Source organism: Bufo gargarizans, chromosome 2 (genome assembly GCF_014858855.1).
Source record: "Bufo gargarizans isolate SCDJY-AF-19 chromosome 2, ASM1485885v1, whole genome shotgun sequence".
In the NCBI taxonomy this organism is placed as follows: domain Eukaryota; kingdom Metazoa; phylum Chordata; class Amphibia; order Anura; family Bufonidae; genus Bufo; species Bufo gargarizans.
In genome coordinates, this window is record NC_058081.1 from 76,664,715 (window position 1) to 76,685,944 (window position 21,230).

Genomic DNA, 21,230 nt, shown 5'->3' on the forward strand with positions numbered 1-21,230 from the left:
AGGTGCGGATCCTTTTGCGGACGTGTGAATGGGGCCTAAAGCTGTATCTTGCTTGGATGAAAGTTACAATCAGTAAAAACAAGTTTGAACTTCACCCAAGGTCTGGATCTGAATTTCTGCTGCAAATTCCTCTATTTACTCCTACTATCACTACACTCAATTTATTGCAAGCAAGCTCGGAGTCCAGCCGTACCCAGGTAGGAGACACCATTGACACCATTATCGCCACCATACAGAGACATTACACCACTCTGGCATTCCTAACCTCGTACGTGAGTTATAACACCTTGGAGGGCCCTGAGACTGTACCCTGCGCATGCTGCAATTGGCGTCACAAAGAAAACTATAGACTATCACCTACACCTGACCCAGCCATTGCATAATTTGGCGTCAGAATGCATACCCTGTTCCTGGTCATTGCACACTCCCCTCTTCAGCCCTCTCTAACCGACAGTCCCAGTAAAAAAAAAAAAAAAAGAAAAAAAAAAAAGAAACAACTCTCTTCCCTACAGCTACCTGAAAAAAAAAAAAAACTAAAAAAAAAAGAACAAAAAAAACCTCATTGTTCCCATGCACATAACAACCTGCACCAATCTGCTCCTCACTGCAAGAACCTGCTCTAATATCTCTCCTGCAACCGTACGGCCCCGCCCTTTAGAGGAAGAGACCCCGCCTCTTTTTGTGACGTCATACCGACCAGGAGCAAATCCATTCTAGACACTACTGCTACCCATATTACAGCGCTCTGCCCGTGAGTGGCTGTTTACAGCCCTAGCACACCCCATGACGTCACCGCGCCGCCCCCTTCTACATACCTCCGCACGTCAGGACGTTGTTGTCAATCCTATTACCTGTGACTTGACGTTATTCCCGCAAGGGCTGCTGGGTAACGTAGTCCGCATTGTCTTTTGCAGCTATACTGGACAGAGCTCCGTGTACTACAGTTCCCGTGAGCCACCTCGATGTAAGGCACTTTAATGAGTTGAAGGTCTGTTCGCTGAAGGCTCCGGGGGACCCAGGGGCAGCGGGGTGCGGGTGGGTATACGTGGTGGAGACTGGTGTGAATGCTGCGGGTAAATTGGGGGCACCCGTGTTATTGAGCAGGAGTGGCGGCACGGTGGGGGTGAGTGCGGTGTGTTTTATCACCCGGTGTCCTTTCTTCTGGTTTTCATTATGTGGACTGCATGCTGGGAACATAGTATTGACATGCAGCAGCCGTACACTGACGTATGTATACGTATGCACAGTATGGAGCTAGTATGTGTGTGTGGTATATATAGATGGACAGTATATAGCCTGTGTGTATTATATAGTATATAGCTTGTATGTGTGCATTATATATATATATATATATATATATATATATATATATACACACTATATAGCCTGTGTGTATAAATATGTGTATTATATACAGTATATAGCTTGTATAGAATGTGTGTATTTATGTTTTATATAGATATTATATAGCTTGTGTGTATGTGTGCATTACATATATATATGTTACACACTTATATAGCGCTGACAGATAATATATAGATGGACAGTATATAGCCTGTGTGTATAAATATGTCTATTATATATAGTATATAGCTTGTATGTGTGTATTTTTATTTATATATATATATATATATATATATATATATATGTGTGTTTTATATAGATACTATATAGCGTGTGTGTGTATATATATATATATATATATATATATATATATTTTACACACTTATATAGTGCTGACATAGATACACTATATATAGCTTGTATTTGTGTATGGTATATAGTTTGTATGTATATAATGTATATATATATTTTTATCTAGATACTATAGAGCTCTTGTATGTATGTATGTGTGTGTATGTATATATATATATATATACACACATACATATCATGGTGTAGAACTTTGTGGCACTCTGCCAATATATGCTTGGAGTCGGGTTCCCACCCCTCGTATAATAATGAAGAAAACATCAGCAGTTATGTTGCAAATAGGTGAATCGTTTATTTGAAGTGCGGCCTTAACATACAGTAACGTTTCGGCCGGATATGGCCTTTATCGAACTGTTGCTGCTTTAAAGAAGGAGGAGATGTATGGTAGAAAGGCTGCGCTCAATAGATGATGTTGGCGTGCAATTGCAAAGACATTACACACACTTATATAGCTCTGGCATATTATAGATAGTCAGTATATAGCCTGTGTGTATAAAATATATACACTAAACAAAAATATAAACACAACACTTTCGGTTTTGCTCCCATTTTGCATGAGCTGAACTCAAAGATCTGAAACATTTTCTACATACACAAAAGACCCATTACTGTGAATTCAGACGTCCATAGTGTATTGCGGATCCGCAAATTGCAAAATATACCCGGCCGTCACCCCCATAGAAAAGCCTATTCTTGTCCGCAAAATCGCTATTTTTTTGCGGATGCGGACAGCACATTCCGGCCCCATAAAGAATGAATGGGTCCGCACCCGTTCCGCTTAATTGCAGAACAGATGCGGACCCATTTTACGGACGTCTGAATGGAGCCTTATCCCTTTTTCACACGGGCGTCATGGATTTGGCCCGGATAAGTTGCGGGTGCGTCGCGGGAAAATGCGTGATTTTTTTAGCACGAGTGCAAAACATTTAAATGCGTTTTGCACACGTGTGAGAAAAATAGTCATGTTTGGTACCCAAACCCGAACTTCTTCACAGAAGGTCGGGTTTGGGTTAGGTGTTGTGTAGATTGTATTATTTTCCCTTATAACATGGTTATAAGGGAAAATAATAGCATTCTGAATACAGAATGTTTAGTAAAATAGGGCTGACGTTCTTTTACCATGGTGATGGATCATGTGACGGACCATGTGATGAGCGCCGTGAAGTCACCACAGGTCCTTTTGCTCCTGCACAGCAAAGAAGAAGAAAGATGAGAAGCCGGGCTGTGCGAACAAGTGGATGAGGCGAGTTAAATTATTATATTTTTTTTTTAACCCCTCCAGCCCTATTTTACTAAACATTCTGTATTAGGCTGCTTTCACACTAGCGTTCGCTGGTCCGCTCGTGAGCTCCGTTTGAAGGAGCTCACGAGTGGACCCGAACGCCTCCGTCCAGCCCTGATGCAGTCTGAATGGAGGCGGATCCGCTCAGACTGCATCAGTCTGGCGGCGTTCAGCCTCCGCTCCGCTCGCCTCCGCACGGACAGGCGGACAGCTGAACGCTGCTTGCAGCGTTCGGGTGTCCGCCTGGCCGTGCGGATCCGTGCGGATCCGTCCAGACTTTCAATGTAAGTCAATGGGGACGGATCCGTTTGAAGATGCCACAATGTGGCTCAATCTTCAAGCGGATCCGTCCCCCATTGACTTTACATTGAAAGTCTGGACGGATCCGTACTAGGCTATTTTCACACTTAGCTGTTCTATGCTAAAAATAATGCAGACGGATCCGTTCTGAACGGAGCCTCCGTCTGCATTATTATGAGCGGATCCGTTCAGAACGGATCCGCCCGAACGCTAGTGTGAAAGTAGCCTTAAAGAGGACCTTCACTAGAATAAAACATCTAAACTAACTATACAGACATGGAGAGCGGTGCCCAGGGACCCCCCTGCACTTACTGTTATACCTGGGCGCCGCTCCGTTCTCCCGGTATAGCCTCCGGTATCTTCATATGTTCGGCTCCACCCAGAGAACCTGCCGGCGTCTCCTTCTCCCATGCTGCAGCGCTGGCCAATTGCAGAGCTCAGCTCATAGCCTGAGAGGCTTTTTTTTTATCTCAGGCTATAAGCTGAGCGCTGGAATTGGCCAGCGCTACAGCATGCGAGAATAAGGCATAAGGCTCCATTCAGACGTCCGTAAAATGGGTCCGCATCTGTTCCGCAATTATGCGGAACGGGTGCGGACCCATTCATTCTCTATGGGGCCGGAATGTGCTGTCCGCATCCGCAAAAAAATAGAACATGTCCTTTTCTTGTCCGCAATTGCGGACAAGAATAGGCATTTCTATGGGGGTGAAGGCCGTGTATATTTTGCAATTTGCGGATCCGCAATACACTATGGACGTCTGAATTCACAGTAAGGGTCCATTCACACATCCGCAAAATGGATCCGCATCCATTCCGCAATTTTGCGGAAAGGGTGCAGACCCATTCATTTTCAATGGGGCTGGAATATGCTGTCCGCATCCACATTTGCGGATCCGCACTTCCGCATCCGTGCTTCCGTTTCCGCAAAAAAAATAGAACATGTCCTATTCTTGTCCTCAATTGCGGACAAGAACAGGCATGTTCTATTAGTGCCGGCAATGTGCGGTCCGCAAAATGCGGAATGCACATTGCCGCTTTTCGTGTTTTGCGGATCCGTGGCTCCGTGGATCCGCAAAACACATTGCGGCCGTGTGAATGGAGCCTAATGGGTCTTTTGTGTGTGTAGAAAATGTTTCAGATCTGTGAGTCCAGCTCATGCAAAATGGGAGCAAAACCGAAAGTGTTGTGTTTATATTTTTGTTCGGTGTAGATAGTCAGTGTATAGCAGATGTGTATAATATATATATAATCAGTATATAGCGTGTGTGTGTGTATTTTATATAGAGATAGTCGGTATATAGCCTGTGTGTGTGTGTATTATATAGAGATAGTCGGTATATAGTGTGTGTGTGTGTGTGTATATTATATAGAGATAGTCGGTATATAGCCTGTGTGTGTGTATTATATAGGGATAGTCGGTATATAGCCTGTGTGTGTGTGTGTATTATATAGGGATAGTCGGTATATAGCCTGTGTGTGTGTGTGTATTATATAGAGATAGTCGGTATATAGCCTGTGTGTGTGTGTGTGTATTATATAGGGATAGTCGGTATATAGCCTGTGTGTGTGTGTGTGTGTGTGTGTATTATATACAGATAGTCGGTATATAGCCTGTGTATTATATAGAGATAGTCGGTATATAGCCTGTGTGTGTGTATTATATAGAGATAGTCGGTATATAGCCTGTGTATTATATAGAGATAGTCGGTATATAGCCTGTGTATTATATAGAGATAGTCGGTATATAGCCTGTTTGTGTGTATTATATAGAGATAGTCGGTATATAGCCTGTGTGTTATATAGAGATAGTCGGTATATAGCCTGTGTATTATATAGAGATAGTCGGTATATAGCCTGTGTATTATATAGAGATAGTCGGTATATAGCCTGTGTATTATATAGAGATAGTCGGTATATAGCCTGTGTATTATATAGAGATAGTCGGTATATAGCCTGTGTGTGTGTATTATATAGAGATAGTCGGTATATAGTGTGTGTGTGTGTGTATATTATATAGAGATAGTCGGTATATAGCCTGTGTGTGTGTATTATATAGAGATAGTCGGTATATAGCCTGTGTATTATATAGAGATAGTCGGTATATAGCCTGTGTATTATATAGAGATAGTCGGTATATAGCCTGTGTGTGTGTGTATTATATAGAGATAGTCGGTATATAGTGTGTGTGTGTATTATATAGAGATAGTCGGTATATAGCCTGTGTGTGTGTATTATATAGAGATAGTCGGTATATAGCCTGTGTGTGTGTATTATATAGAGATAGTCGGTATATAGCCTGTGTGTGTGTATTATATAGAGATAGTCGGTATATAGCCTGTGTGTGTGTATTATATAGGGATAGTCGGTATATAGCCTGTGTGTGTGTATTATATAGGGATAGTCGGTATATAGCCTGTGTGTGTGTATTATATAGGGATAGTCGGTATATAGCCTGTGTGTGTGTGTATTATATAGGGATAGTCGGTATATAGCCTGTGTGTGTGTGTATTATATAGGGATAGTCGGTATATAGCCTGTGTGTGTGTGTGTATTATATAGGGATAGTCGGTATATAGCCTGTGTGTGTGTGTGTATTATATAGGGATAGTCGGTATATAGCCTGTGTGTGTGTGTGTATTATATAGGGATAGTCGGTATATAGCCTGTGTGTGTGTGTGTATTATATAGGGATAGTCGGTATATAGCCTGTGTGTGTATTATATAGGGATAGTCGGTATATAGCCTGTGTGTGTATTATATAGGGATAGTCGGTATATAGCCTGTGTGTGTGTATTATATAGGGATAGTCGGTATATAGCCTGTGTGTGTGTATTATATAGGGATAGTCGGTATATAGCCTGTGTGTGTGTATTATATAGGGATAGTCGGTATATAGCCTGTGTGTGTGTATTATATAGGGATAGTCGGTATATAGCCTGTGTGTGTGTATTATATAGGGATAGTCGGTATATAGCCTGTGTGTGTGTATTATATAGGGATAGTCGGTATATACAGATATCTTTGGGTTTTACACACATGTATTTCTATATCTTAGTATGTAGTTATATGTGTGTATTATTTAAGTATGAAGGGAATTTGTAAAGTCAGTTTCTCAGGATCCTGTGTTGCCATAATCTGTGCCAAATTAGTCAAATGCCGCTTGATTAACGCATGTGCAGTGGATTCCACGGTTCTGGAGCCGAGTACAGCGCTCATCTATCTCCGGAATTCCCATAGAAATGAATGGAGCGGCCACACGCATGCCTCCCCGGCCGCTCCGTTCATTGCAGGGGGTGTTGGTCCCCCTTTCTTGTGATCAGTGGGGGTCCCAGCGGTAGCAACCCCACTGATCTAATAGTTATGCCCTATATTGTGGATAGGGGATAACAATAGGGCTGTCGAATATAATCGATGCAGCGATGCATCGCGATTCGACCCCCGGCGATTCTGCATCGATGTGGTTGCTTTAAATAATCGATGCATGTTAATGACGTTAGCGACGCGTCCGCCGTGCAGCCGAGTCGGAAAAAAGTTTTTGGGCGCCTTCTTTCCCGCCTCCCGCTGACGTGTCAGAGGGGGTGGCCACAACATTGAGTGAGCCGGGTCTGACTGAGTGAGGAGGAGCCGGAGGCGTGGTTTCCGCGCATCTCCGGCTCCCAGTCAGACACTCAGAAGCAGGCGGCAGTGCGGACGTGCGGTGGCTGGCGGCGAGGTGAGTTATCTACCTCCAAAGCGCCTGCCACCTACACAGCATATACACCTGCCACCTACACAGCTCATATTGCCGCTTCTCATACCTTTGCCGCCCGCTCCATGTTTCTTCTTTATTTTTCCGGTTGTGTATCTTCTTATTCTTCCCCTCCGTCTACAGTGGACGGAACTTTAGGTTCCGGGTCTATGAAAGGCGGTCAAACAGCGGCCCCTAGTGGCCAGTCTGGGAATGTCTACATTTATCTCACACTATTCAGGAGATTGCTCCCAGCAGGAGGTGATCCACACTGACAACTCTCAGCTAAGGGCAGGGATCTGAAACTGCTGGGGTGTCAGATTTACTGACAGTTACTGATCCTGCACCATCAGAGCCCCTTCACACGTGTATCAGTCCCTACTGAGAGGATGGTGATTGTGGATACACAGGATCTATCAACCTGAAACCTCCAGGACTAAGGCTACTTTCACACTAGCGCTTGATCGGATCCGTTCTGAACGGATCCGATCATATTAATGCAGACGGAGGCTCCGTTCAGTACGGTTCCGTCTGCATTAATAACTTAGATGTAAAGTCAATGGGGGACGGATCCGCTTGAAGATTGAGCCATATGGTGACATCTTCAAGCGGATCCGTTCCCATTGACTTACATTGTAAGTCTGGACGGATCCGCTCGCCTCCGCACGGCCAGGCGGACACCCGAACGCTGCAAGCAGCGTTCAGCTGTCCGCCTGTCCGTGCGGAGGCGAGCGGAGCGGAGGCTGAACGCCGCCAGACTGATGCAGTCTGAGCGGATCCGCTCCATTCAGACTGCATCAGGGCTGGACGGAGGCGTTCGGGTCCGCTCGTGAGCCCCTTCAAACAGAGCTCACGAACGGACCGACGAACGCTAGTGTGAAACTAGCCTAATACTGATGGTCTCTCAGGTTCTTTCACACTTGCGTTTTTCTTTTCCGGCGCTGAGTTCCGTCCTAGGAGCTCAATACCGGAAAAGAACTGACCAGTTTTATCCTAATGCATTCTGAATGGAGAGCAATCCGTTCAGGAGGCATCAGTTCAGTCCCTCTTACGTTTTTTGACCGGAGAGAATACCGCAGCATGCTGCAGTTTTCTCTCCGGCCAAAAATCCTGAACACTTGCCGGATCCAGCTTTAAACTTATATTGAAATGTATTAGTGCCAGATCCGGCATTAAAATTGCTGCATTGACGGATCCGTTCTTCCGATCTGCGCAGACCTTTAAATCTGTGAAAAAAATAAACACCGGATCCGTTTTTCCAGATGACACCGGAGAGACAGATCCGGTATTTCAATGCATTTGTCAGACGGATCCGCCTGACAATAGATACAAATAAATATTTTTGTGCAATTTCTGACTGATTGAATTAATTTTTTGATGTAAAATTGAAAAACAAGGGGACTTGGGTAATAATCTTGATGCATCGCCGAATCGAATCGAATCGAATCGTGGACTTGATAATCGTAATCGCATCGAATCGTGAGACGAGTGAAGATGCGCAGCCCTAGATAACAAGCTAACCAGAATACCCCTTTAATCCTTTTCCAATATGTTCCATACATGTACAAGGCATGTCAGGTCTTTCAAGATGGTGCCTGCTCTTGAGTGGAGCGAGCCCCAGAGCCGCTGGGAGTCTACTGTTTTACATAGCAGACACCTGGAGGCAATGTCTGCGATCAGCAATAACGCCAATCACAAATGTTTAACCTCTCAGATTGTGACCACGGCATCTGGGAGGCCTTTTCCTGGGAGCTATGCTCTGGGGCTCTAATGCCCCCCCCCCCCCATCCCCCACACTGTGATCAAGGTAGCCTTTTGGTTGCTAAGGCAGCCTGGAAGATCCGAGGCCTACAACAGCTATGCTGCCATGTTAAATCATTGCGTCTATGGAAGAAGCGATCTGAGGATCGAATGTTAAAATCTCCAAGGGGGACCTAAAATAAATGCCAAAAAAGTAAAATTCCACTTACCCCCTTATTAAAAATGAACCAAAAAAGAAAAACATAGGTATTTCCACATTCCAAAATGCCCGCACGATATCCTAAACTATGAACGCCATAGCTGGTTCACAGTTTTTTCGGCACTTCACTTGCCACAAATGAGCCCCTTCCGCCTCCACAGCTATGTTGACGTAACTATAAAAAATAAGTCATGGGGGTCAGAATATGGCGAAGAAAAACTATTTATTTCCAACGCTTTTACCTAAGTATTAAAACACAAGAAAAATTATACAAATGTGGTATCGCTGTAATCGTACAAGTCAATTTTACCGCATAGGGAACCCTGTCAAAATTAAACCCGTGATGACGGTGTTGCATTTTTTGTTTCCTGTTCCATACCATTTGGAATTTTTTATCCATTTCCCCACTACATTCTATGCCATATTAAATGGTGCCACTAGAACGTGCAACTTGTCCTGCAAAAAAACTGAAGGCAGAGAGTACGGATGCGAACAGCGCACGGAGTGCTGTCCGCATCTTTTGCTGCCCCATTGAAGTGCCGCCGAAACAGCAGCTCGGACGCGGACCCAAACAACGGCCGTGTGCATGAGGCCTTCTGCAGATGTTTTCATGTTGGTGCCTGGCAGAGTGGATGCAGCTCGGGTATAAGTTACACCGTGCCTAAAATGGTAGAGCAGCTGTTGGGTGTTAACATGGCTGCCCATAGCAGTGCTGGCATAATTAGGTTATAAATGAGTTATGAGGCCGTGACTTGTATTACACTAGTACATGCAGCGTCTGGTGTGCTGGGTGTGTGTATTGAGGACATGCATACAAGGAGGGGCAGTACATTATAAAATCTACCTTTTTGTTTAGTTTTTTTCCGTACGTATTTTATACAGAAATTTTCCAAAAGGTCAAGTCTGTCGTTCTCGTACATTTGCATCCCATTTCACGTTATAACAGTCTTGCGGTTCTTGCTTCTCATAGATTTTAGATATTATTTTATTTTTTTCCAATTTTCAGACACCATTGTTTAAAGGGTCATCAATATCAGATCCTTGGGGGTCTCACTTCCAGCACCCCAGCCAATCAGCCGTTTCAAGTGGTGAGGGCCACTGCCTGTTCTTAGGCTAGTAGTGAGGTCACATGGTCGGTACCGTTCAAGTGAATGGGCCTGAGCTGCAATACCAAGCACGGCCTCTATACAATGTATGGCGCTGTGACAAGGCTGCAGCACTCACTATTCAGACAGCAGGGATGTTGGGTGTCCGACCCCACCGTTCTGATGTTGATGACTTATCCCAAGGATAAACCATAAATATACTACCAGAAAACCCCTTTAATCGTTTATACTGCAGGTACACACAAGAGCAACCCAGTAATTACATGGAAAGCCTTAAAGGGGTTATCCACGTTGAATAAAAACTCAAATGGTCTAAAATAATAAAAATAAGTCATTTTTGCCCCTTTTTTCTCTTGCTGCTTCCAGCATTGCGATTCGGTCCTGCAGTGATGACGCCATCTTCCTGTCTGTAGCGGAGATGTTCTGTGCACACACGTCACTGTTGGGCCAGTCACAAGGCTTACCAGAAGGAGGCCAGTGATTGGCTGCAGCAGTGACATGATGAGCACAGAACAGCACTGCAGCAGCCAAGAAAACAGCTGTTCGGCTCCCAGGATGTAAACTTCCTGTTTGACGCTGGCTTCAGCAGCGACCTGCACCCTTTGCATCATGACAGAGGGTCACGTGACGCAGAGGGAGCAGGTCACTGCTGCGGCCAGAGATTGGCTTCAGCAGTGTCAAACAGGAAGCTCGCATCTAGGGACCACAGCGGAGCAGCTGACGCCATCGAGTGAAGGTGACAGTGCTGGGAGGCCAGTAAGTATGCTTCCCTTTGCAGGTCTGCCCGGGAGGAAAGGGGTTTGCCAAAGTAACCCCCTACCCCAAGGTGCACAATCTGTAATGTCTAGTTTGACTGAATTCATGCCACTCGGGGGAGTTTGTATGAAAAACAATCACACTTAGCAATTAAATTGGCACTAAAACTGGCACATGTGGTGGGCACGCCGTGCTTGGCTTCAGATAGACCTTCATCCCGGCACATGCTTGCGTAGCACCTCCGTTCTTATGGTCGACAGGATGCGACGCCTGAAGCCTCCATAGGAGATGGACACATGGTCCATACCTGTAAAATGCCATATGCATGTCCTGCAGTTTGTAGTTAAACCTGAGTCCACAGGTGGTTTTTCCGGAGCTCATGGCGATGGTCTCTTCTCTCTCACAGGTGGTCAGTGAAATGTCCTTTGTCCTGGTGGGGAGCGCCTGCTGATGGTTTGCGGTGGAGTTTCCTGTACTTCCTGCTCGTCCCCCTCCCTTGACCCCTGGACCTTCCTCACTAATGACTGGCTGGATTGTCCTACCCATCAGCCTGACTGCATTTTCCATTCCTGGGATATGGATTGTGTAAGTAACCTCAGCTTGACATATCATGCAGGATGGGGGCACCATAGAGTGAGTGCCCTCAGGACAGCGCAGTAATAGGGAGGGTCACGAAGACTCATCGAAATGGGCTGTGCAGAGGTAAGTACTGCTATATTTATTACAAATTAGCCCCTGGCATAACAGTGCCCACCTCGCAGGGAAGAGCAACAAACAGTCAAAAATGGCCAGTTTGACCCCTAAGTCCAAATACACTCTTAGCGCAGAAGATCAAGAATATCGGTGCACTGGCGGTGGATCTGCCGAAGTTAGGTAGGGGCGCCAGCCTCTACATAACTCCAACACATCCACCACCGGTCTAAATCTACGCCAGCTTCCTTGCAGGCGTAGATACATTTTCTATGCCTAAAACAGGAGTAGAAAATGATGAATGAGACAGGCCTACCCCATTCCCCGTCCACTTTTTTAGACATGGCCCAGCATACAGTCATAAGAATAGATGCTCCAGAATTATTACAGGGGGATGCATGTCAGGAGAGTTGACAGGTCCTCTTGAAAGCAGTATTTATTTAGTATCCCCCTCCTCATTGATAGTACAGCCCCCCATTTCACAAGGCAGAGTACATAGACCATATCTAATTGGAAAATGACTGGAGAGTCGGCTACAAACGTGCATGGTTCTTTCCAAACCTATTGGAGTTACAGAAACATGCCAACTACTTATGCCACCTCCTGCGCGTCTGCAGTATTTGGCAAAAAAAGAAAAAATGTAATGTCTTACTGGTTAGAGCTTCAAATAGCTTAAGATATAGGAGATGGTTCTAGGAGGACTGTGTAGGCACGTGGAGAGCAGAGCGCCATGCAGGAAGGACTGATGGTGGTTGTAGAGCGACTGCGCAGAAAGATATAAAAGACGGGATATGAGTGTGGAGACATGATTATCCCTGGTTATAGTAAGTGAGCTGTATATGGTATGGTCAGATGAGATAGCAGTGATGTGTTTGTATGAATAGAAGAAATGCTGCTCTGGAACAGGAGTTCCAGAAGTAGTTACGACCACACATGGTGGGCCCCTCCTGGAATTATCTGCAGCAGAAAGTCCACAGCGAAATTTGCACCAATTGGTGCAGAAATCCTCATGGAAATTCTGGGGGTTTGCATTGCAAAGGGTAAAATCTACGGCAGAAAGGTGCAGAACAGACCCCCTGCAGATGTAAAATTTCATCCACTACTGTAAACATGGCGGACTTTCCTCGTGTAACTCTTCTCTGCTGTGGATTTTCATGAGAAAAGGTGCAGATTTCTGCTGTGGAAAATCAGCAGCGTTTCAGTCCCATGTGAACATAACCCAAAGCACGTCTACAGACTCCGTGACTTGAGGGCTGCCCTGTTCTCTGTGAATGTATTAGAAGGGGGTACTCCACTCTTTAACCCCCCCCCCCCCTTCCCCACCTTCTTCCATTCTAGTAGTCTGAACAGAAGGCCACTCTAGATTTATAGGACCTTACTTGTTATTGCATTACATGGATCCCTTCCATATTTTGGTGGGTGCCATGTAAAGCCTGGGTGGTCCAACCTGTACAGTTGTTTAACCAGTCAGCCTTTGACCTTTTATAAAAAGCTGCTTTACCTTGGAGCACAAAGTTTTTCTGGTCAGGCAGGTCTTTCTCGCATGTACAACAAGCCGAGCTGATGGACTCCTGGTAACATTGTCACTTGATCTTTTTTTCTCCAGGTATGCTATGGCTGTGATGAACCATCACGTGTGTCCTGTGGAGAACTGGTATGAAACACGCTTACACCATTTTTCTTCCATTGTATATTCGCACCACATATCGCCCACCATAGGTTAGGGTGCAGGCACATTTATACAATTCCAATACTATGAAGTGTCCCAGTATGTTCAGGAGGTTGACACATGTTCAGGAGATGGCCGCATGTATGGTCCTCACTTCACTAAGGGATGAAGCCTCTCCTTGGTGATGCCAGGATGACTGTACACCAGGTCAGGACTTGGCTATTGGGCAACCACACCTGGAAATAGTGGCACCCAGTCTTGGGAGTAGGGCGAATAATGTTTAATTGGCTTTGCATGAAAAACATTACCCAACCTGATTACGTAAGAGGGACACCAGAAAATACATTTACTTCTGATTAACATGACTCAAGTATTGCCCAGGTTTCCTTTAGTTTATGGATGTAGGTGAAGCAATGCTTTCCTTATGTAATGAAGCCTATGGACTCTCTCTGCAGGATGTACAACGTGACATGTTCCGATGACAACGCCAAGCAGGGGGCCCCCAAGACCTGCTGTACCCTGGACGATGTCCCCCTTATCAGGTGACTTACAGGCAGGGTGGATAAAAATCTTTTTTATTTATTTTTTTATTTAAAAAAAATCTGTTTTTTTTTTCTATTTAAATCAGATTTTCTTTATTTAAATCGGATTTTTTTTTTATAAAATGCTTTTTGAGGAAAATATATTACCATCCAAAGGTTATTCCATCATAAAATAAAGATTCATTTTTTAATTATGTAGAATAAGGCTGTATATGTGTAATTTTTTGGGGAAATAAATTCCATTAAGCCATTCACAATGTCATGCTCTTCCAGAGGTTTTTGTAAGATTATTGGGCAGTTTCTCTGGTTTACTTTTGCAGTTCTCAAAACTGAATTTGACTCAGCAGAGATCACATGCCTCTTCTTCACAGCAAAAATGTTATAACATGAACAGAGTTGAGAAAAAGACCTTAATCCTAACTTCTACAAACCTATGAATGCAGAATCAACCTAATCAAACTAATATGAAAAGTAGTTATGCTAAAAAATCTTCATCTACTTGCATATTATTAGTTATACCTGCAAGAATTAGTCTTTATGTAGAAAACTATGATTTAAATCAAGCCTTACTGACTAGTGATTTAAATCAAATCCACCCTGCTTACGGGCTTTGCTGGCAGTTTTCCGTTCTCATGCTTGTGTCTTCTCCATATTGACAATCAAACCTTTTCTTGTCCTATCCTATCAGTAAGTGTGGGACATACCCACCTGAGAGCTGCCTCTTCAGCCTGATTGGGAATGTCGGAGCTTTTATGGGTGAGTGCTCCCCAAGAAACCTCATGTATCTTCACTGTCCACATTTTCCACCAGTGTCCTACCCATCCACTCACATCAGTTTCCCCATCCCTTCTCCCACCACACTTGTCTCCCCACCCATCCCATTGCCATCTTTCCAACCAAGAATGTTTCTCCCCCATTCATCCCCCCCCCCCCCCCGTGTCCTCTTTCCGTCCCTCCTCCCTGACTCTCCTCTCTCTCAGTGGTGATGATCTGTTTGCTGAGATACAGCCAGGTCATCGAGCTCAGCCACAGCTCATGGCTGAACACTGTTGCTCTGATCTCCGGCTGCACCAACGCGGCAGGACTAGTCATGGTGGGGAACTTCCAGGTAAGCATGCAATAGTCTCAACAGCTTTGTGTCTGTGCTTGCTGTAGTTCTCACCCACTTTGTGTTCTCCTTTACCGTAACGTTTTCTGCTCATGCAGTGCTACTCTTCTAGGAGTTATTCACCTCAATTTAGAAAATCTAATTTCCCATAGCGTGATGTCACTACTGCCAGGCTGCTGTTCTTCTGTCAGCAATGGCAGCTTTGAATAATTTTGGACAGAGAGGTTGCTATCGATACACTTCACGTTGTCAGGCAGTGCTTCCCTAGCAACCAGTCTGTCTCAGCATATCCGTGTGTCCGGTTATAGGCCAAAGGTGGCGAAAAGTAGACCCAGCAGTACTCCAAAAGATATAAATTAAGGTGAACAACTTGTGTAACCTCTGACTAAGGCCTCATACACTAGACCATATTTTCTTAAGACCGCTAGACCATATTTTAAAGTGTAACTGTCATATTTTTTATTTTTATTTTCTAGTTTATTAGAGGTAGGCATGTATACCTAAGTTAGAGTGTCAATGATTGTAAATTGTGTAATTACCTTATAATAACAGCTATCATTAATGTCCCCTGTCCCTTTCCACTGGTCCGTTACTAGGGCTTGTCTATCTCCCAAATTAATGTAAACAGAACACAGAGGGGCGGTCCTTCACACTGCCTGTCTGCATTAGGCTTCAGAGTGAGGAGGCGTGTCTCTCAGTAATCCATGCTGATTGGCTGGCAGGAAGCTGCTGGCTACAGAAAGTGTGTATGTAAAGAGAAGGAAGGCAGTTTTAGCCCCAGAGAACTGGCCGAGGAGCCATCTTGAAAAGATCCTCATGTTGTAGGGTTCAAAACAAGGGAAAAGCTCAAGGAAAACAGTGCTATGTGAAGAAACTAAAGATTGCTTTATGCATAATGCTCCACCAGCAGTAACATATGCAACATTTATTTTTTTATGAAAATATGACAGTTACACTTTGAGGTCCGTGTCCAATCCACATTTTGTGCCAGGGCCGGAAAAATGCAAACAGAAGACGGATGTCAACTATATGCTATCTGCATCCACGCAGCGGTATGTCCGTCCTGCAAGAAGAATAAAACATGTTCTATTCTTGTCCTTTTTTGTGGACAAGAATAAGCATTTCTACAATAGGACGGAACGTGCTGAATGGGAACGCATACAGTCGGTGTCCGTGTTTTGCAGATCCACACTTTGCGAACCGCAAAACACAATATGGTCATGTGCAGGAAGCCTAAATGTAGTACTTTTTTGTGATCCACTGCTTTTCTGGTGTGGGTAGCTTTGGGTAATGTAGACTGTCACTAAATAGTCTATTCCCGGCAGGTGGATTACGCCAAGTCTCTACATTACATTGGTGCAGGAGTGGCATTTCCAGCCGGGCTGTTGTTTGTATGTCTTCACTGCATCCTTACTTACCATCTGGCTGCTAGTGCTCTAGACTACTTTGTAGGACATCTGCGTGTAAGCCTGACCACTGTGGCCTTAATATCCCTTGTCTTGAGTATCCTTTACATACCGAGGAAGGAAAAGAAACGGTGAAAGACGGTGGGCACTGCTGTGTGGCTTAGAAGTGCGTAAATTGGTGTAATTGGCCACAACTAGAGTTTCTACAGTTTTTCACACTTGTTCAAAAAGGGTGTTTTTGCTTGGTGGGAAGGGGTCGAGCTTTGTTACGGGTGTTGCTCAAGATGTGACACAAGTCTGGTGTAAAATTCTGTAATCCGACCAATAGTACCGTATGTACAGAGGTAGAGGAAAGTCTCTGTCCTTGCACCCAGAGGTTCCACTCCATTTTTTCTTCTTAGTTTTGAGGAATATTGTCAGCAAAATAATACGCTGGATGGCTTTTTTTCTGGCTATAAATATTTTTTATTTTTCTTTCACTGTAGCCGTATGAAGGCTTGTTTTTGGTTGGTGTGAATTGTATTTTTTAGTGCCACCATTTTGGGTATATATAATTTATTACCTTTTTTAGGGTGCGAAGGGGGAACAAAAAGCTGTTCCGACATTGTTTTTAGCAGTTTAAATTTACAATATTCAGTGTGTAGCATAACTAATACGTTACTGTTATTCTATGGGTCAGTACTACGGGATGAGCGAATCTGAAACATCCGAAGCCGATTCGCATAAAACTTTGTTCCAATACTGTACGGAGCAGGAGCTCCGTACCGTATTAGAATTTAATGGCTCCGATGAGCCGAAGTTATTGCTCCGTGAAGTCTCGCAAAACTTTGCGTAATAACTTCATAAATTAATTTGTACTGTAAAAAAACATTTCCCGAACAAAGTTTTATGCGAATCAACTTTGGATGTTTCATCTGAAGTCGATTCGCTCATCCCTAGTCAGTACGATTGCTGCAATATCAAGTATGTATAGTTTTATGTGTTTTTTATTTTATTTTATTTTTTTACTACTTTCGCACAATAATATCACGTCTCGTTATGTCGCCACGTTCCAAGAGTCACAACTCATTCAGTTTTGTGCTGGTGTAGCTGTATGAGGGCTTGTTTATTGCAGGGCGAGATGTTTTTGATTATTAATTTAGCATTTTTAATTTTTTTTAGGCAGGGGTAATTAGGAAGAAAAAAAAATTCTGTATTTTTGCATTTTTTTATGTTGTTCATGGAGCGGTTTAATTTATCCCACACACACATATAATCCATTATTTATCATTTTTTTTCATTTATTGTTTTTGTCATACTATGCAACTTGTCCATTAGGAGGCTCAATGACTATTGTAATACACTGCCATCCTTCTGAATTAGTGTATTATGCTTATCAGCCTAAGTTGATTGTGCTGCAGAGCGACAGTACTTCTGTCAAACCCTTTAGATGGCGTGGTCGCTATAAACCATGCATCTAAGGGGTTAAATAGCTAGGATGCTATATCCGATCCTTGCCATTGCAACACTGCAGTATGCTACATTACAGCCAGCACCGGGGAGCAGGTAAGTCATCTTTCCTTTAGGGCTTTTTCACACAAGGGTGTCCCTTGCGGGAATCACGCTCCTCCATGAGAAAAGAGGAATCGTGTGTTCTGGACTTAGGAGGAGCATGGCATTATCATGATTGATAATCCTGTGTGCCTCTGCCTGACCTTTCTGTAACGGAATCATACTGACAGCTTTATGTCAGTATGATTCTATTACAGAAAGGTCAGGCGGATTCACACGGCATTATCAATCTTGATAATGCATTGCGCTTCTGTATTCCAGACCGCACAATCTCTCTCTCTCATATGGAGTGCGATTCCTGCAAGGGACACGCTCATGTGAAAGAGCCCTTACAGGTTTGGCTGAGGGGGGTAGTGGCGGCCAAAACCCTCCCATTCTTTCACAACCCCTTTAAGGCCAACCCGCCGCTGACATAATATTACACCATGGGGTGGAAAGGTGGGGAAATGTTAACTTTTGGCTGTGTTCAGTCACCACCAGAGGGCCCTGATGAGCAAGTTGTGCATCCAAGTGTATTTCCCTTAACTTTCTACCCAGGTGGTGTTTTTTTCATCCACGAAAGCTTCCTCCTTCAACACCTGGCTGCCATCTGCGAGTGGATCTTTGTCCTGGACATACTGGTCTTCTACGGGACTTTTGCCTACGAGTTTGGTTCAGTTTCCACAGATACAATAATGGCGGCCCTGCAGAGCTCGGCCGCTCGCAGTTGTAAGTCGCCGGGAAGCAGCAGCACATCCACCCACCTCAACTGTAACCCTGAGCGGATTGCCATGATTTAAAGAACCATGTGGTAACGGGCCATTGACCTACCAGTCCTAACACTCAGGATTATTTTTAAGAATTTTTATTTTTACCAAATATATAAAGAAATGTAAGAAGCCAATTTTAACTCTTTTACAGCCGGATGGGCCTAAGACGGTCCTGACTGGCAGCAAACGGATCATGTGAAACAAAAGTATTCACAAAGACTCACTTTTTCATGTACATTGTCACGTCTGACACTTTTGGGGGATTTTTTTATATTCACTTGTATTCTTTTTTTTTTTGCATTTGTGTGTGAGAGTATTTCAAAAGTAATAGCTATTGCTTAAAACATGTGGAAACCTCTAACCTGATAATATTCAGGAGGAATTACCCATACATTTATATATTGCTTTCTCATGTACATTGACTTCAGAAAATTGCAGCTTTCCCAATAAGTGTGACTGTTACAGGGTGTTCATGTAGGGTTCTGTTAAAGATAGCCCCCTGAGCTCCAGGGTAGGCTGTGTGATGAGCACATCTACTGCCGACTAGATTAACCCCCTATGGACTTCTCATATTTGTATTTTAAAGGTATACTCCGGTCCACAGAATATACCATTAATGCCTCGTGGGTCCCATCATCTCTCTGAAGAAGCCACGTCACCTGGTGAGATGGACACTGACCATCGCATTCAGGCTGCAATCGAGTGCAGAGGTGGCCGGCGTCACATCACAGTGCAGCGGTTTCCGTAATCCTGGCCACCTGTGAATTCAATCGCGGCCTGCAGTCGCATCACCTGTCAAGATGGGGTTGGGGACCTCTGTTTTTGAGGTGGATGCAGGTCCAGCCTCTAAGACACGGACCTATCAGACATTTATGGTGTATTCTTTAAGATGGGAAAACCCATTGTCTGATGGCGGAGGTCCCTTAGGACCCCAGCTTATTTTGTAAATGGGGTCCTTCTTTGAGCACCTTTTTTTTTTGCATTGTGCCTTTCCTCTTTTATTCCTCCTGGACACATATGAGTAACTTGACCACTAGGCTTTTTACCGTTCCCCCTTTAATAGGGCATGTCCCTGCACAGTTCGATACTGCCAGAAGAATGTTGGGACTGGTTCCTCTGACAAAGTGAATGGTAAAACCCATTTGTCAATGTAGTTATTTTTCCAGGAGGAATAATAGGGAGAAAAGCACAATGCACACTTCTAAGACCAGAGGCTCCAGACATGTTATTTTTAATGGGAAATTTGCTAAAACAGAGAAGAGCTGGGAGTTTCCACTTATCCACCGCTGGACCCACCACCGATCGAGAACGGGGCCCTGCGTCCCCTGGTTGAATAGAGCAGCGGTCGAGCATGTGCACTGCCACCCTATGCAGAGTCTGTGGGGTTACAGAAGACAGCCGAGTACAGTCGCTCCATTCAGAAGGGGGACAAGGGACCTTTGATTGAAGGATAGGTGGTGGGTAATGATTTTGGGACGCCCCCTTTAAGGCTACGACAGCTGTATTGATAAATCATACGGTGGACCCTGAGGCAGGTAGAACATTGAATATCGCGGTGCTATGCTGAAATAATAGATGCCATCCTAACTTTCTACACTGATCCTGGTGGCACAAACGTCGCATTCCAAGTAGTACATGCAATATGTGAAACCAGCACACTACGTGATCGTCTTAGATAAGCTAATGAGCACTACGGTTTCCACGTGTTTGTACGCAGCTTAGTATTACGGTAATGTATTGCTTTGCAGGCCCTTGGTACAACTGATGCAGATATCAATACCTCAAAACTGCCATATTTTCTGAACACATTTTTTATATGTAGGACATGGGAACTTTTTGTTTTATATGTTGCACGTCATGAATATTCATACCAGGGTAACACCACATGCTACAGTATTTGGCAATAAAAAAAAAGAAGCAGTACACCAGATCAGACACTAGGTGTCGAAATGCAAACCTTAACCAGGGCAGAGACAACGTCCTGTTACGTCATCTGCGTCAAGGTCACATATCCACGAGCCTTAAAACCTTTTTTTGTGTACGGCTTTGTTCAGAAAGATCTTTTCCTGGAGAAGTGACTGTCGCTGCTGCTTTGGGGTGGGAAGTGCCCTTCCTGTCCGAAACTGTTACAAACTTCCTCACTGCCACTTGACACATACAGGAAACCTTGTCCTGAGTACAGCAGAGCCGGGATTCCTGCTCGCTCTGCTATCCCAGGGGATCCACACTCTTCTACTTGCTGCTCTAACAGAGGCTCGAAGCCTTGTTTGTTACAGGATAGCTTTTTTTTATTGTTAATAAAGGTGGAATTTTATCATCTGTCTTCTGGTCTGTTATTCCTGGCGCCATGATGTTGCACACGCACAAGTTTTTGTCCGGCTGAGGCCCAGAATTTATGCCGTTTTTTTTTCTTGACGCATTGTTCCTCGTGTTAGTGGTAAATATGGGTCGATTTTGAAAATTTGGAGAAACCCGCTCTTTTCTAAATTAGAATTTCTCTGCTTTTAAGACAGGTAGTGACACCTCATAAAATAGTTATTAACATTCCCCATATGACTACTTTACGTTGGCATCATTTTGTAAATGTCATTTCATTTTTCAGGACGTTAGAAGGTTTAGAATGTTAGACTGTAAGCACCAGTACAGTTCTGAAGTGACTTAGAGGGGGCTT

At 44.1% G+C, this 21,230-nt stretch overlaps 1 protein-coding gene across 5 annotated transcripts; it reads left to right on the top strand.

The window, feature by feature from the left end:
- The first annotated feature begins 820 nt into the window (after positions 1-820).
- On the top strand, positions 821-20,880 carry TMEM150A (transmembrane protein 150A). Of its 5 annotated transcripts, none has more exons than XM_044279215.1 (8): positions 821-964; positions 11,251-11,429; positions 13,141-13,188; positions 13,659-13,745; positions 14,434-14,501; positions 14,726-14,853; positions 16,179-16,356; positions 18,348-20,880. In XM_044279215.1, exons 2-8 carry the CDS (start codon positions 11,365-11,367, stop codon positions 18,587-18,589), a joined length of 816 nt encoding a protein of 271 aa, XP_044135150.1. In that variant the 5' UTR covers positions 821-964; positions 11,251-11,364; the 3' UTR covers positions 18,590-20,880. The 5 variants fall into 5 exon arrangements, with proteins under 5 accessions (XP_044135150.1, XP_044135147.1, XP_044135148.1 ...); XM_044279212.1 differs by having other exon boundaries at positions 844-988; XM_044279213.1 differs by having other exon boundaries at positions 951-1,035.
- Positions 20,881-21,230: the final 350 nt, after the last annotated feature.

Excerpts from the sequence above, each read along its gene's own strand:
- TMEM150A (XM_044279215.1), top strand. The coding sequence starts at position 11,365 with ATGACTGGCTGGATTGTCCTACCCATCAGCCTGACTGCATTTTCCATT. Across the intron at positions 11,430-13,140 it reads ATTCCTGGGATATGGATTGT|GTATGCTATGGCTGTGATGA; the intron begins GTAAGTAACCTC and ends TTTTTTCTCCAG. Across the intron at positions 13,189-13,658 it reads GTGTGTCCTGTGGAGAACTG|GATGTACAACGTGACATGTT; the intron begins GTATGAAACACG and ends CTCTCTCTGCAG.